General features: G+C 59.2%; 4 protein-coding genes across 4 annotated transcripts; 1 reads left to right on the top strand and 3 right to left on the bottom strand.

The window, feature by feature from the left end:
• Positions 1 to 954: 954 nt before the first annotated feature.
• Positions 955 to 4,481, top strand: GGS23DRAFT_543729 (WD40-repeat-containing domain protein). Its single transcript, XM_051514862.1, has 5 exons — positions 955 to 1,795; positions 1,975 to 2,056; positions 2,113 to 3,004; positions 3,089 to 3,556; positions 3,609 to 4,481. The coding sequence occupies exons 1-5, from the start codon at positions 1,675 to 1,677 to the stop codon at positions 3,834 to 3,836; spliced, it is 1,791 nt and encodes a 596-aa protein (XP_051376742.1). The 5' UTR covers positions 955 to 1,674; the 3' UTR covers positions 3,837 to 4,481.
• A 408-nt stretch (positions 4,482 to 4,889) lies between these two features.
• GGS23DRAFT_608591 (uncharacterized protein) lies at positions 4,890 to 6,310 on the bottom strand (the record flags this gene model as incomplete). The annotated part of the gene is made up of 3 exons (XM_051520221.1): positions 5,549 to 6,310; positions 5,193 to 5,457; positions 4,890 to 4,964 (listed from the first exon to the last, which is right to left on the bottom strand). Exons 1-3 carry the CDS (start codon positions 5,968 to 5,970, stop codon positions 4,890 to 4,892), a joined length of 762 nt encoding a protein of 253 aa, XP_051376741.1. The 5' UTR covers positions 5,971 to 6,310.
• Positions 6,311 to 6,454: 144 nt separating this feature from the next.
• On the bottom strand, positions 6,455 to 8,648 carry GGS23DRAFT_543727 (uncharacterized protein). Its single transcript, XM_051514861.1, has 4 exons — positions 8,207 to 8,648; positions 8,039 to 8,143; positions 7,572 to 7,963; positions 6,455 to 7,444 (listed from the first exon to the last, which is right to left on the bottom strand). Exons 1-4 carry the CDS (start codon positions 8,354 to 8,356, stop codon positions 6,973 to 6,975), a joined length of 1,119 nt encoding a protein of 372 aa, XP_051376740.1. The 5' UTR covers positions 8,357 to 8,648; the 3' UTR covers positions 6,455 to 6,972.
• Positions 8,649 to 10,744: 2,096 nt separating this feature from the next.
• Positions 10,745 to 12,097, bottom strand: GGS23DRAFT_591830 (uncharacterized protein; the record flags this gene model as incomplete). Its single annotated transcript, XM_051517789.1, has 2 exons — positions 10,745 to 11,164; positions 11,408 to 12,097. The coding sequence occupies 2 exons, from the start codon at positions 12,095 to 12,097 to the stop codon at positions 10,745 to 10,747; spliced, it is 1,110 nt and encodes a 369-aa protein (XP_051376739.1).
• Between the last annotated feature and the right edge of the window lie 1,235 nt (positions 12,098 to 13,332).

Below are 13,332 nucleotides of genomic sequence, written 5' to 3'. Positions count from 1 at the left end.
GATACCTCCGAACCCAAGGTCTTGGCTAACCGCCATGGCGCACCTTCCTCCATCAGACCCCACCGATGCATGTACCGATGTTTCTACCTTACCCACTGGGCTTACCTGCTTGGGCTAAGTGGGGGCTATCTGTTCCGCTGGCGCATGTATAGAGACGCGCCCCATACGCAAGTCCACAGAGGCGCATCCTCGCTTGCCTTAGGTAATACGGCTGGGCAGGTAGGTACCTAGATCACGTACCCCCCATGTCGGCCTCCACCCAGGTACCTATGTACCTCCACTCCTGAGCTGTTCTCTAGCCCCATTCCCTTCGTGGCTGCCGCTTGCCACTGGATGGACCCCCCCCCCATACTCCCCACTCACAGCGCAGACAGCCTAGACGCGGCGCCGCACTAAGGAAAACAAGCTGTGGCTAACCCAGAGAGGCAAGCTGCTGGGGTGGTGGGGCGCGTGGAGGACAACACAGATACACGTACACGGGCGGGCAGGCTAAGAGTGCCGAATGTACTGTCCCTATCTCAGGTACGAGGTTGCTGCACGTGTTGCTAGGTTAAGAATTTAGGTGCCGCGGAGAATCCGTAGGGAGGGTTACGTGGATATGTGTAGAGTAGATGGTGTAGGTACGCAAGCGCGAACACGGCTTAGCGTCTCGCAGAACGGAAAAAAAAAAGGTAAGAAAAGAAAAAGAAAAGGAATTAAAATACAATAATAAGCTGGCAGCGACCCACCGGGCCCACTCGTGCATGTATCCAGTACCTGCGGGCAGACGCACGCTCCTACGCGCGCGCACAGAGGTAGCCATGTACGCGGCATGCGACGTAGCGTGTACTTGTGTACCTGGGTACCTACCTACGTCGGCGGCCGGGCTAGGGAAAGGTAAGGTATACTCATAATCCCCCCTGCACGCGCCGGCCTGGTCCTGGCGACCCCTGCCCGCACCCACTCTCGCCCTCGCCCTCTTCTCCTCCCCCCTTCAACTTGCTGGTTGCAATCCGTGCATTGCATGGATCCGTCGCCCGAACCCACCATCCATCTCCCATTTTCCTTCCACCACGCAACAGGTCATGGTTCTAATCCAGCTCGTGCCTAGCCCCCGAGCCCTGGTCAAACAAATCTGAGTATTACCAGCCTGGGTCTCCTCTTCTCTTGCCATCCCTTCTTTTTTCTCCATCATCTTCCGCTTCCTTCACAAATCTTGCCTACGCTCCTCCCCCTCCTCCCCTCCCCCCCAGCCTCACCAACGTCGTCGCCCCGTAACCTCAACCCGTCCCCGTCCGCCGTAGGCTATAGCGACCATTTGCAACCCGCTGCCTACGATTGCGCCCTTGCCCTCGTCCCGTCACCCCGGGCTCCCCTTCTGCCTGCTCCCTCCCCGCGCGACTGCTATGTTCGCTGTCCTCTGACCCGGCCCTGCCAAGTCTCTTCTCGGTCGTGCAATTGGGCTGCGAGGGCGGGAGATCCTCGCGCGTGAGGCTGAATAAGAGCTGAAGGAATCATCCCGAGAGGTTGCTCGCACCTTACGGCCTTCTGTCGTAAACATCATCCCCTCGTCGAACACCTACCACGCGGTGGCACGTACGCGATACCTCTTCGAACGTCAAATTCTAACCCACCCTTTGCTCCGTCGTCTCGTGACCGCAGCTCGTCCGCGCAAGACGACACCATCGCATCAATATGTCCATGTACCCGCATCGCGGCCTGCCGCAAAACGCGGCGCGCCTTAACGAACTTCTCGACCAGATTCGCACCGAGTTCGACAATCAGGTCCGCATGAACGAAGGCTATGAGCAGCAAAGTGAGTCGGCAAATACACACACACACACACACACACACGCAGACGGGCTACGGGTATCGCGTGGACCTGATTCGCTGCTGATCGCGCCTGTCTGCGGTTCCACGTCTAATTCATCCTGTCATCCCCTCCGCAACTCGTCGTTGGCACGCTCGAGATAGATTCGCTGACGCCTCAAACAGTCCAACAGCAGGTCCAGGAAGCCCAGCTCATCCGCGAGAAGGTATATCAATTAGAGCAGCAGCACATCAACATCAAAGCGAAGTAAGCGGGTCTACCAGAAATCACCTTGGCCAAAGTTCCTAACCGTGACGGCACAGGTATGATGAAGAGATAGTTCTGCTACGCCGTCAACTCGAGGCGGCACGAGGTGGCGCTCCGCAGCCTGCCATCCCCGGCCCGCCTCAGCACGGCGGCCCTTCGGCGGGACCTCCGCCCCCTTCCATCGGCATGGGTAACAACCTCTTTAGTGGGATCATGACGGGGCAGGGTGGTCAGGGTGGTCTGCCGCCGCAGCCCACTCCCCAGGACCAGGCCCCGCCCGGGCCTCAGCACCAGATGCCGCAACCACCGGTGCTGCAAGGGCCGCCTCCCCCGCCGGCGCCTCCTCAGCAGCAGCCTCCTTTTCAGCAGTCCTACCAGGGGCCAGGTCCCAACGGGTTCCCGGGTCAGCCCCCTCAGAGCACGGCTTCCCCCGGCCCAGGCAAGCGTGGCATCGGTAGGCCTCCGGCTGGTGGGCCTGCTACTCCGCAAATCAACACCCCGATGCCGTATGCCGGGCCGGGCGCCTCGCCGCAGGTCGCGAACCACCCGACCCCTGATCACCGGGCCATGCCGCCTCACCCCGGTCCGATGGTCAACAACGCTCTCGGCGACTTGGACGTCGAACGTCTCCCGCCTCACGTGAAGAAGACTCGGGACGATTGGTTCGTCATCTTTAACCAGCACGTCCCGCGTCTGCTGGACGTCGATCTAGTCCACACCCTAAACCACGAGAGCGTGGTGTGCTGTGTGAGATTCAGTCACGACGGCAAATACGTGGCGACCGGGTGCAACAGATCCGCACAAATCTACGATGTCTCTACCGGCGAGAAGGTCTGCGTTCTTCAGGACGAGAACGCCGACGTCACCGGGGATTTGTACATCCGGAGTGTGTGCTTTAGCCCCGACGGCAAGTACCTGGCTACGGGAGCGGAAGATAAGCTCATTCGCGTAAGTTGAAACCCCCCCCCCCCCCCCTTTTGGCGGCACCTACGCCGCTATTTGGCACACGTACATTTTGTCTAAACTGAGTAGGTGTGGGACATCGCCTCCCGGACGATTCGGAACACGTTCGCCGGCCACGAGCAGGACATTTACTCTCTAGATTTCGCACGAGACGGACGCACGATCGCTTCCGGTAGCGGAGACAGAACTGTGAGGCTCTGGGATATCGAGCAGGGTACTAACATGTTGACCCTCTCTATCGAAGATGGCGTCACCACCGTTGCTATCTCGCCGGATACGAAGTACGTCGCTGCCGGGTCACTCGACAAGAGCGTTCGCGTTTGGGATATCCACCAGGGGTACCTCCTAGAGCGCCTCGAGGGCCCCGAAGGCCACAAGGACAGTGTCTATTCCGTCGCATTTTCTCCTAACGGCAAGGATCTGGTGAGCGGTAGCCTGGACAAGACCATCAAGATGTGGGAGTTGTCTACCCCTAGGGGAGGTCAGAATCCTGGCCCCAAGGGAGGCCGATGCGTCAAGACCTTTGAGGGTCACAGGGTAAGCGCTCATACTCGGGCCCCCGTGTCGTTCATTACGCTAACTAGCTTAGGACTTTGTTCTCAGCGTTGCCTTGACCCCGGATGCGAACTGGGTTATGTCGGGCTCTAAAGATCGGGGGGTCCAGTTCTGGGATCCCCGAACCGGCTTCACCCAACTCATGCTCCAAGGGCACAAGAACTCTGTGATCTCGGTAGCCCCCAGTCCGACCGGCGGCTATTTCGCGACGGGCTCCGGCGACATGCGGGCTCGCATCTGGTCGTATAGACCCCTGTCGTAGACAGGCATGTATCAGTCGCACGGCCGAAAGTGACTCAGTATACTACTAAGCTGCTTAGTTGTTACTTACATGGAGTGACGCTTTACTTCCGCAGCGAGGGCTATCTGCCGTGTGTCCGATGATAATAAAGCTCGGGCGTTTGTTAATGGTTGCCTTCGGGTTTAGGGAACTGCTGGTGTTCTAGAATCGGAGTTGCTGTGACTTCAGAAACCCCTCGGGAAGGAGGAGAGGAAGGGGTGGCCTTTTCCACCCACGTTGACGACGCGCCTCCATTCCCTTCCGTTTTCCCTCTTCCCTCTCTCCTCGACAGACATCTAGGCGTGGATAAATAAACGGCGCTGTACCTTTTTTTTTTCTCCGCCTTGTAGGGTGGACAATGATGGGGGAGGGAGAAGAATTCGGAGTCGAAACTAGGTGGTTAAAGGGGGCGGGGGAGGGAGGAGTTGGTTCTATCTTCTCTCACCCCTCCCCCTTCCGCCTTCTCGGAAGTGGTGATGGAAACGCTTACTTATTTTAGAAGGGGGCCCCCACGTCTTTTCTCTCTCGAACTGCTTGTTGATAAAAAATAAATTTAAAAATAAAACAAAGAAACCGGCGTAGCCTCGAGGTCTCGCTCGGCTTAAAATCAAGTCCTTTTTTTTTTGACCCCGTTTTTCTGTGCGTGACCCTGTCGGTGCTATGAAGAACACAAGTAGGGGAAGGGGGTAGGTACATTAAAAACAAGGAGAAGAAAGGGGGGGAGGGGGAAGTAATGGGTGGGCTTTCTGGTGAGTGAGTGAGTTGGGACGCGGATTAGACGAATTAGACCTCGGCGCGCGAGGGCGAGTGCGGCAGGTAGCAAGCGCAAGTCCGCAGTAGGTAGGTAAACAAGATGCACGCGGGTATGCCGCCGCCGTGGCATGTGTGCGACTCGGCCTACCTACGACACAGAACCAGAGGCAGATGAACGAATAGATAGATCTCCTAGGCGCCTAGGTAGGTAGGAGGTAGGTTATTCCCTACTACGTACATGCACGCATTGTCGCATCTCGTCCCCTTCTCCCCCCCTCCCGTCTACACCATGCCCCTGAACAAGGCGTCGAACTCGTCGCCGCCCGTGCTCTTCCTGCTCTTCCTCTTGCTCTTCTTCTTGGTCGTCGTCGTCGTCGTGGGCTTTGGGATTGGAACCGGCGTCGCACTTGTCTCTCCTCCTCCCCCTTCTCCTCGTCCTCCCCCTTCTCCTCGTCCTCCCCCTTCTCCTCGTCCTCCCCCTTCTCCTCGTCCTCCCCCTTCTCCTCGTCCTCCCCCTCCTCCTGTCACCGCCTCTTCTTCTTCTTCTTCTTCTTCTTCTTCTTCTTCTTCCTCTCCCACACCCACCGGCCGCGCTCCCTCCGCCGCTCCGCCGGCCTGGCTCCCGCGCGATCTCTTCGGCCGCAGCGCGGCGGCCTGCTCGCGCGAGATCACGCTTCCTGCGGGCGCGGGCACGGCGGCGGCGGCGGCGGCGGCGGCGGGGGAAGAGGAAGCGAGGGACGGCGGCGCCGGGCACAGCGAGACGCACGCGCCGCGGACCTGCGCGAGCGCCGCCAGCAGCACCACGCCGAGCGCCGCGAACTGGTTGTCGGCGGCGAGCTGCGAGAAGGCGCTAGAAGGGGGGGGGGGGGGGGTTGGTTAGCGGGGAGGGAGAGGGAAGAAGAGGGGGAAGGGGGGAGAAGGGATGATGCAGGTGGACGTACAAGTAGCACCGCGGGACCAGCACGTCGAGCAGCCAGCGCGCGTGGTCGCGCGCCTCGACGCTGCTACTGCTACTACCGGCGGCGGCCCTGCTCGCTCCGCCGCCGGCGCCCCTCCCCCTCCTCCTCCTCCTCTTCGCGACCCTCCCCGGGCCGTCGTCGCCGCACCCCCGTCTCACCCGCCCGCTCTCGGCCACCCTAGCTCCTCCTCCTCCTCCTCCTCCTCCGCTCTCGGCCGCCTGCAGCGCGCCCGCCACGCCCGCCACGTGCCGCCGCAGCATCCCGAACCGCGCCCACCACCACCCCGCGCGCCCGTGCTGGTTGCGGTGCCGGTGCGCGAGCCCCCGCAGCACCGGCCGCACCGCCTGCAGCTGCGCCAGCGCCGTCGCGCGCTCGGCCGAGGCCGCGCCGCGCGCTGGCGGCATGTTCTCTCTCCCTCCCTCTCTCTCTCTCTCTGTGTGTGTGTATGGGCGTGTGTGTGCTAGTAGAGGGGGCAGTGCGGCGAAGGATGCCTTCCTTTGCTCTCCCCTGCCCCGCGTTCCCTTCTCTGCTCCGGTCCTGGCGCTTGGCCGCGGCGGGGGTCGTGCGCCGGCGAAGAAGAAGAAGAAAGGGAACCTGGTTTTGGCACGATAGCGGCGATGTACCTAAATGGGAACTGCGGATGAGTGAGGCCGTGTGCTGGGACGCTTGTTGCGTGGCCGATGATGCTGTCTTTCTGCTGAGTTGGAATTTGACGGGGATGAGCTTGTAGGTACGAGTTTCGCCTCATTGGTCGGAAGGGAAAAGGAGTTAGTTCCTTGCCCACCGATTACGTAACACACGCGCTGCCCTGGACGTTTTTCACCTTCTATGCTGAGGTAATCACAGGAGGCCTACCTAGGTCGGCACCTAAACTACTCCCTAGTGGTACATATTCAACTGCACGTCGCGGCAGACGCGACACCGGAGCAGGCCCTCTACCTACCTTGAATCACCGATCTACTGCCTACGAGCGCACTCCAGGTGCCAGGCGCGCGGGCAAGGGATCTCGTCGAGAAGCCGTCCAGTCTGATGAAACAATTTCGATGAGTCTACGGCCTCTCTAACATATTTTATACCTAGCTCGTCTAGGATCTAATTACTTACCTACCCTACCGTAGTAATACCTAGTAGCAGCCGGGCCATTATGTACGACACGATGCGATACCACACGGCACGGCATCGCGCCACACGTAGGTGACTCAAGTGTCTACAATCCTACCTCTTCTTACGTACCCACCGTCTTGCTATCGCAGCACACGCCCCAGCTCTCGCGCGCTCAGATGCACATCGGAAGACGAGAACCCCGCTGGCCTAGGCTAGGCCGTCCGAACGTGGACTTGGATCTGATTCACCTAAACCCGTAGGCCTGGTATATATCTACCCATCTACCCTCTACGTGCCCTTCCCTACCCGTGCCGCTTCGGCGTCACCTTAGTCCGCTCCGGTGCCCTTAACGAGTATCGGTGGTCTGCCATCCGGTAGTGCTGGTACGGGTTGCTCGTCTCGCTCGCCGTCCTCGAGTGCGCGCCTCCCACTGCCACCACTGCCACCACCGGCTCCGACCACCGTTGCGACGGCCACCGCTGCGACGACCACCTTTCCGACGACCACCTTTCCGACGACCACCGCTCCGACGACCACTGCTCTGCTGACCACTGCTCCGACGAGCACCGCTGCGACGCGGCGCCGGTCCCGGTCCGCGTGCTCTCGCGCACCTTGCGGAACAGCGGGCGGAATGTTGCGATCGATGACGCCGTTAGGCCCAGCCCGTTCTCCACCGTCGACCAGATGGCCATGTCAGCGAACTCGTACGTGTAGTCCCTGTCGTGTGTTAGCTGCCACACGAACGGGATGCGGACGACCGTCGCCGCCGACGCGCTAGACGTAGGTATCTCCGTCAGCAATTAGCCACCTAGCTAATATGCAACCACCTTGTCGCCACCGCTGGCTGGCGGGCGGCGGGTATGGTGCAGTAGGGGAGGAGAGAATGCGACAGGGGACGTACACAGATCCGAGCGCTAGGATGAAGGCGACTAGCACCTTCGACCTCCGGGACAGCTCGAGGTGCCATACGAGCGCGATGGGTAGCAGCCCGAGCACCCAGTCGGCGACGGCGTTGATCGCGGTTGCGGCGTACGTCGAGCCCTCGATCAACTCGGCGTCCACGCACCGCCCCTCCATGAGCCCCGTGTGCCGCATCCAGAAGTACGCCAGCGGCTGGCACTGGAAGGCGACGATGAAGATGTAAAAGACGTGGAAGACGAAGCACACGCCCAGCACCGTGTAGATCACCACCCGCTGCCACCGCCGCGAGCAGATGCGCAGGAGGAAGAGTGCGACGGTGAACTTGAGCAGGAGCGACGTCGCCACGTAGACCAGCTCTCCGGCCCATCGCATCTGTAGGCGCGGCGATTAGCTGTGGCTAATGTCCCCGCAAACGCTTGTAGAGACCAAGAAAGAGGCCCCGCCTACCTTCAGAAGTTCGGGAATATTTTCGCGGGGGACGTCACCGATACGTTTGCCGGCCCCGTGGCGGATGCTCAACATGACGAGAGTTGAATACAGTATGAAGCAGGCCTGGTACAGCGTTAGCATCGCGCATATTCGCAACCCTACTTCGACCAAATGCTCTCGGCCTACCATGGTCGCGACGGCTAAGCCGTCTTCTGCTCGGAAGCTCTTCAGGAGGCACTTTTTAACGTAGCATCGAAGGGCCACCACCACGACTGACAGCCCGAGAAACGTCATCGTGACGGCGGCGAGCTCCGGCCCGCGATCGTCCGCGGCCATGTTGTGAGGGCTGGAGGCGGCTGAGGGGGGTTGAAGCTGGGATTCTCAAAACACGGCACCGGGGAAAATCTGCCCCAAGGGCTGGTTTCGAGACGAACGTGTGCCCGCATCGAGGGCGGAGGGAACAGGACGGGGAGGCGAGGAGCGACGGAGGTATACATAATATATCGAGCAGGGAGAAGCGATGGATCACGAGCCACTCTAGAGGTAAATGCTGCTACCCTTGTGGCGAAGTGAAGCGAATGAGGCTAGGTACGCTTCAATGAGAATGAAAAAAAAAAAAAAAAAAAAAGTCCAGGGTAGTGGTGAAGACGCTTGATCTTCGCAATATATTATCGGGCACACCATTTTCTCTTTTGGCCGTACTATCGCGAGCTTGGCCGAGCCTGTAGGGCTACTAGGGGGGCGATCGCTTCCCCCAAATTGTCCCTCTTCTCCGGACTTTCTTCCTCTTTTTCTCTTTCAGCCCCCTGTAGTCCGTCGGCAGACCCGCGTAGTGCGTGCCCCACGCGTGCAGGTGGGAAAAGGGCACGTTACGCGGGCTGAGCTGCCGAGAGCGAGGACGCACGCACAGCGTGGGCCTGGGTGAGGGAGATTCGGATTAGGCGTGAGACGCAAAGAGGAGCTCGCGCGCGACGCCGCAACAGCACGACCGGAAAAGGAAGGCCGCAACGATGGGTTGCGAGATTTTGGCCCCCCGCCCCAAGGTCGATGGCGTTCCCCGGCGCGTCGGTGAAAACCGCCATACTTGCAGGGTTCCCGAAACGGGGTCCAGAACTAGCCCGCCGGTAGGGCTAGAGAGGCAGCTCGGTGAGACATCTCAGTCCGTGGGGATGTACGTACCGGTAGCAAATGTCGAATATCATCAGTGTTTCATTTGCGTAGATACTAAACTATTCCATTGTCGTAGGTAAGCTGGCGGGCCTTGGCCTATTACCTCTCACTATAGATGCTGCTGGTACGGACGGCGCTGCCATGCGTCTAATGCAGAGATGGTCGAGTAGTCAGCGAAAACGGAGGGACTCGAGAGGAGCAGCCGTCATTCGCAGACGAGCATTGCGTTTCGACTAGCTCCCTCAAAACAGGATCTATGCCTAAAGCATCGAGAGACTTGGGCCAAGCAGTGTCAGTGTCTGGAGAATTCGCTTCCGTCTAATTTTAGAGTGAGGGGATGCTGCTGGCGGTGACTCTCTAAAATAAAAGGACGGGGAGTCCACGAGAGTAACTCGGATGGAGGTGGAAGAGAGACAGATCCCATTCCCGGCACCGACGGGCTTATTCTTAGGTGCTGGGAAATCGTGATTAGTACATTAGATTGTATTTCGGTCGTGCTTTACGCCGGTTATATAGGTAGGTAGGTGCCTAGGTAGGTACCTGACAGCTGGCTACTGTGGTAGCATTGTCGCCAGTTGGCGGCCACGGGGTACGTCCAGGTGGAGAGACATGCTTAGGTAGGAGGTACCTGGTAGGTATGTACCTCCAGCCAGGTTAGCATCGCCTTCCCGCTGCACGACACATCTCAGCCGCAACTCCCGCTCCAGACGTCGCGGCATTGGCAGGCCAGCAACCACCTACCTACCTGTCCATCACCACCTCGGGTAAGTACTTCACGGCAAGGAATCACCCACATCACATTGCAAAAAAAAAGTTCTCTTAATGGCGACTCTATGCGACTTAGGTGAAGAAAGAAGAGTGCAGGAAGAAAAAACTACCTAGGTAGGCCCAGTCTGCGTAAAAGCAAAGAACGAAAAGGAGACCGAGTCGGCGTCTTAGGGTAGTGCCTAGCCGTGGACGAAGAGCGGATTGATTCCGACTCCAAATCTCGCCGTAGCAGTGGGGAGCTCCCTCCTTAAACCGTTGTTAGCTACCGCTACTACCGGAGCTGCGGGCACTGCTGACCGGCAACTCCATAGCCTGTTATCCGACCCATAGGGTGGTATCGGGTAGGCATCCCAGCAAAATGCAAGTGAGGGATCGGTACTGTTCTCCCAGACAGGCAGACGAACAAATTGCCTCGGTCCTCTATCCGGCGATGCGTACGGGCTGGGACCCATGATTGACGCCTGTTGTTTCCAGAACTTTGTCAGCCCTATCGCGTCCTGTTCTCCCGGCCGTGACCGACTTACCTCGTCCGCGATGTTCAATGTAAAGACACCTCCGTGGTGGGACGCGGGCATGTCAGGTCAGGCCCAGCAGGTGCCTATTGCGCATGAGCTTATGTTCGAAGTCAACCGTCAATGAGGAGCAAGGCTAGCTCACTGAAAGACAGGATCCCGAACACCAAGAAAATAAGGACCGGTCGCATAGGAATAGGAGCATCAGGTCTGTAGATGTCTAGACTGCCCACGGCACCGGGATTGGTGGTGTTCTCACGGACTCGGGTCCCTTTCAGTCGGCCAAGCGGACGGCATAGAAGACGCCGCCGGGCAGGACGAACCAGCGGAACTCCCCCATGTGGTCGATGCTGAAGCGGTTGCGAAGAATCCACTCGCCGTCTATCTCACGGCAGTAGTACATCCGAGACGGGTCCGGATCAGCAGGGGCCATTCCCTGACCCTCGAGGGCCTTGTTGTTGAGGGCAGTGTGAAGCTGCTCCATCTGGACCTCCCCCCTAGTCCTGCCGATTCCGGTGACGTCGGGCGGATTGCCGACGGGGCACACTCCGGGGAACGCAGCGCCCCCCATCCTCATGTCCGGGACCGCGCCCGGTTGGGTAAAGATAGCAGCAGGCTGACCGACACCGGGCTGGGTCGGGATGAGGAAGGGTAGCTGTGGCGGCGCTAGCGGCTGGGGCGGTTGAGTACCCTGCTAGGAGGAGAAAAAGGGGAAGAGTTAGCCTCCGTCATCACCAGATTGAAGAAAAGGAGGCCGAGGCAGAGGGAACCGGCGAATAGAAACACGCGTGGATACAAATCAACTTGGAGGGACAGGTGTATTCGTCCGAAATAGTAGGCTAAGCGACGTTCACTTGAACGTGCAGCTAGTGAAGTAGCTTCGGATGAGACTTGCATTGACAAGTACGTAGTAGGTGGGCTGGGGAGCCGGGCGCACGAGATAGAATTGGCTGTCTTGAGGTGCTGGAGATACCTGATGAAGAACGTATTGAACGGGTGGGCCGCCCGGAGGTCCCGCGACGACCTGGTAGAGCTGGCCATTGATCGTCACGAATTGACCACGGCTGTCATCAAAACGCGGGTGGTAGGTGTGCGGGATCTCTCCTAGGCTGGTGTCGGGAACGGGCGGCTGGAAGCTCTGGGCCTGGTTCGGCACGGGAGGATAGGTGTACGCCATGGCCGGCTGCTGTTCTGCCGGGACAGATGGAGGTAAGAAGACGGGCACCTGGGCGGCAGGAGGACCGAGGTTGGGAACCTGACGGAGCTGCTCGCGCTGGACCGAGGAGGGATTAAGACCGCCAAAAACACCGGGCGCAGCAGAGACGTTGGTGTGGCCAGACAGCTTGTATCGCAGGCCTAAACCTGGGATGTTGGATACGGTGTGCTCGAATCCGGGCCCTGGCTGCTGGTAGGTCGATGACGGGCTGTCCTGGCCGTCAGCGTGGCCACGGTGCGGGTTGTTGGGTGCAGTGGAGGGAGGTTGAGGTTGAGGTTGGTTGACGGGAATTGGCGACGACGTCTTGTTGCGGGAGTACTTGGGCGTGGGACGCGACGACTTGTTCTCAGTCTTGTTTTCGGTCTTGATGTCGGTCTTGCGGGGTCCAGAGGAGCTGCCAGAAGTGGCCATGTCGGAGATGTTGCCGGGTCCCGTAGAAAAAGATGCCTATATGGTCTTGGGGCGGGACCCCCGGGCAGTTGGGAAGGGGAGTAGAAAGAGGGCAAAATTCCAGGGAAGGGCTCTCGGGGGCGCAACGAGGCGTGAGGAAGGAGGGGACTGGCGGTTTGCGTCACCGAGGGGGGTAATTTGGTCCCATTGTTGCTGCCGACACCTGAACGGCCAGGAGGGGGAGAGCGGATTGCACACTGTGCCTTTTACCGGTATGAGATTGGTCGAAGACCGTATTCTACTGGCTGTTTGCTGCTTAGTGTCGAAAGAGAGGATGCGAGGCAGGGGAAGCAGGAGGCGACGGAACCTCGTGGGTAGGTAGAGGTAGGTAGCTAGCCGCAACGACGAGGTTTGCCCCGAGCCGCCGTGTCCAAGGCTACGCTGCGGCTTCGAGCTCCTCGGATTGTCTACGGCCACCGAGTGCTCAGCAAAGTGGCATCTCGTGGATTTGTAACGCCGACCAACGCTCGTGTTTGCCTGTTTGTCTCCGGCCCCGACCAAAAGCTCTTCCTCGGCTCTGCCTGGGCTGAGCAGAGGGGATCCTCCTGGGATGTGCCGGTGCCCGGGTCTGTTCTTTCCACTGCTTTTCTTTTGTTGTCGTTCCCCCCTTCTACTTGTACCTCCTGAGGCGGATGGCGGCGGACCCAATTCACCTCGACCTTCACCAGAGAAAAAGAGGGGGGACGCGAGGGGAGAAAAGGGGGGGCGGAAGGAGAGGGTGAAGAAACAGGTGGAGAGGAAGAAACAGAAGCCGGTAAGCAAGCAGGGGTAAATACTGAAGAAAATAACAGAACCTACACTGCCCATAATCATTCTATTTTGGCCTTGTTGAGATACATTCTGGGGGTACGGGGCCATGGGGTACACCTCAGGCGTCTCGTCGAGGTAGATATCCTTGACCGGCCAACATGGAAAGCACATGTTGGCGACGGCGTCTCGCGTATGAGCTCCGGCTCTCCGAGGGGGGGGAAGGGGGCAGTAGATGGTAAGTGACGACTTGAAGGAACGTGGATGTCGATAAGTTATAAGTATCCAAGTTTGCTGCTCTGGGGCCGCCAGAAGAGAGGTTAGGTACCTAAGGTATGTTAGGTAGTTGTAGGGGTCCCTCTACCAAAGGCAGGTCGGCTGGGCGTGCGCTGGCAGCATTAGAAAAAGGAGAAGAGGAGAAAGAAGGGCAAAGAAGGAAAGGAAAGAAG

The sequence above is a fragment of the Durotheca rogersii genome (assembly GCF_024521655.1).
Source record: "Durotheca rogersii strain YMJ 92031201 chromosome Unknown GGS23scaffold_1, whole genome shotgun sequence".
Classification (NCBI taxonomy): Eukaryota; Fungi; Ascomycota; class Sordariomycetes; order Xylariales; family Xylariaceae; genus Durotheca; species Durotheca rogersii.
The sequence above is the reverse complement of the archived record's forward strand: the minus strand, read 5'-3'. Positions and strand labels throughout refer to the sequence as shown.

What these genes read in the sequence shown, in the direction of transcription:
- GGS23DRAFT_543727 (XM_051514861.1), bottom strand. Translation starts at nt 8,356, where the DNA reads ATGGCCGCGGACGATCGCGGGCCGGAGCTCGCCGCCGTCACGATGACG. An exon ending in GCTTAGCCGTCGCGACCATG is followed by an intron (nt 8,144 to 8,206) that starts GTAGGCCGAGAG and finishes ACGCTGTACCAG; the next exon opens with GCCTGCTTCATACTGTATTC. An exon ending in ATCCTAGCGCTCGGATCTGT is followed by an intron (nt 7,445 to 7,571) that starts GTACGTCCCCTG and finishes ACCTACGTCTAG; the next exon opens with CGCGTCGGCGGCGACGGTCG.
- GGS23DRAFT_543729 (XM_051514862.1), top strand. Translation starts at nt 1,675, where the DNA reads ATGTCCATGTACCCGCATCGCGGCCTGCCGCAAAACGCGGCGCGCCTT. An exon ending in CGAAGGCTATGAGCAGCAAA is followed by an intron (nt 1,796 to 1,974) that starts GTGAGTCGGCAA and finishes CGCCTCAAACAG; the next exon opens with TCCAACAGCAGGTCCAGGAA. An exon ending in AGACCTTTGAGGGTCACAGG is followed by an intron (nt 3,557 to 3,608) that starts GTAAGCGCTCAT and finishes TAACTAGCTTAG; the next exon opens with GACTTTGTTCTCAGCGTTGC.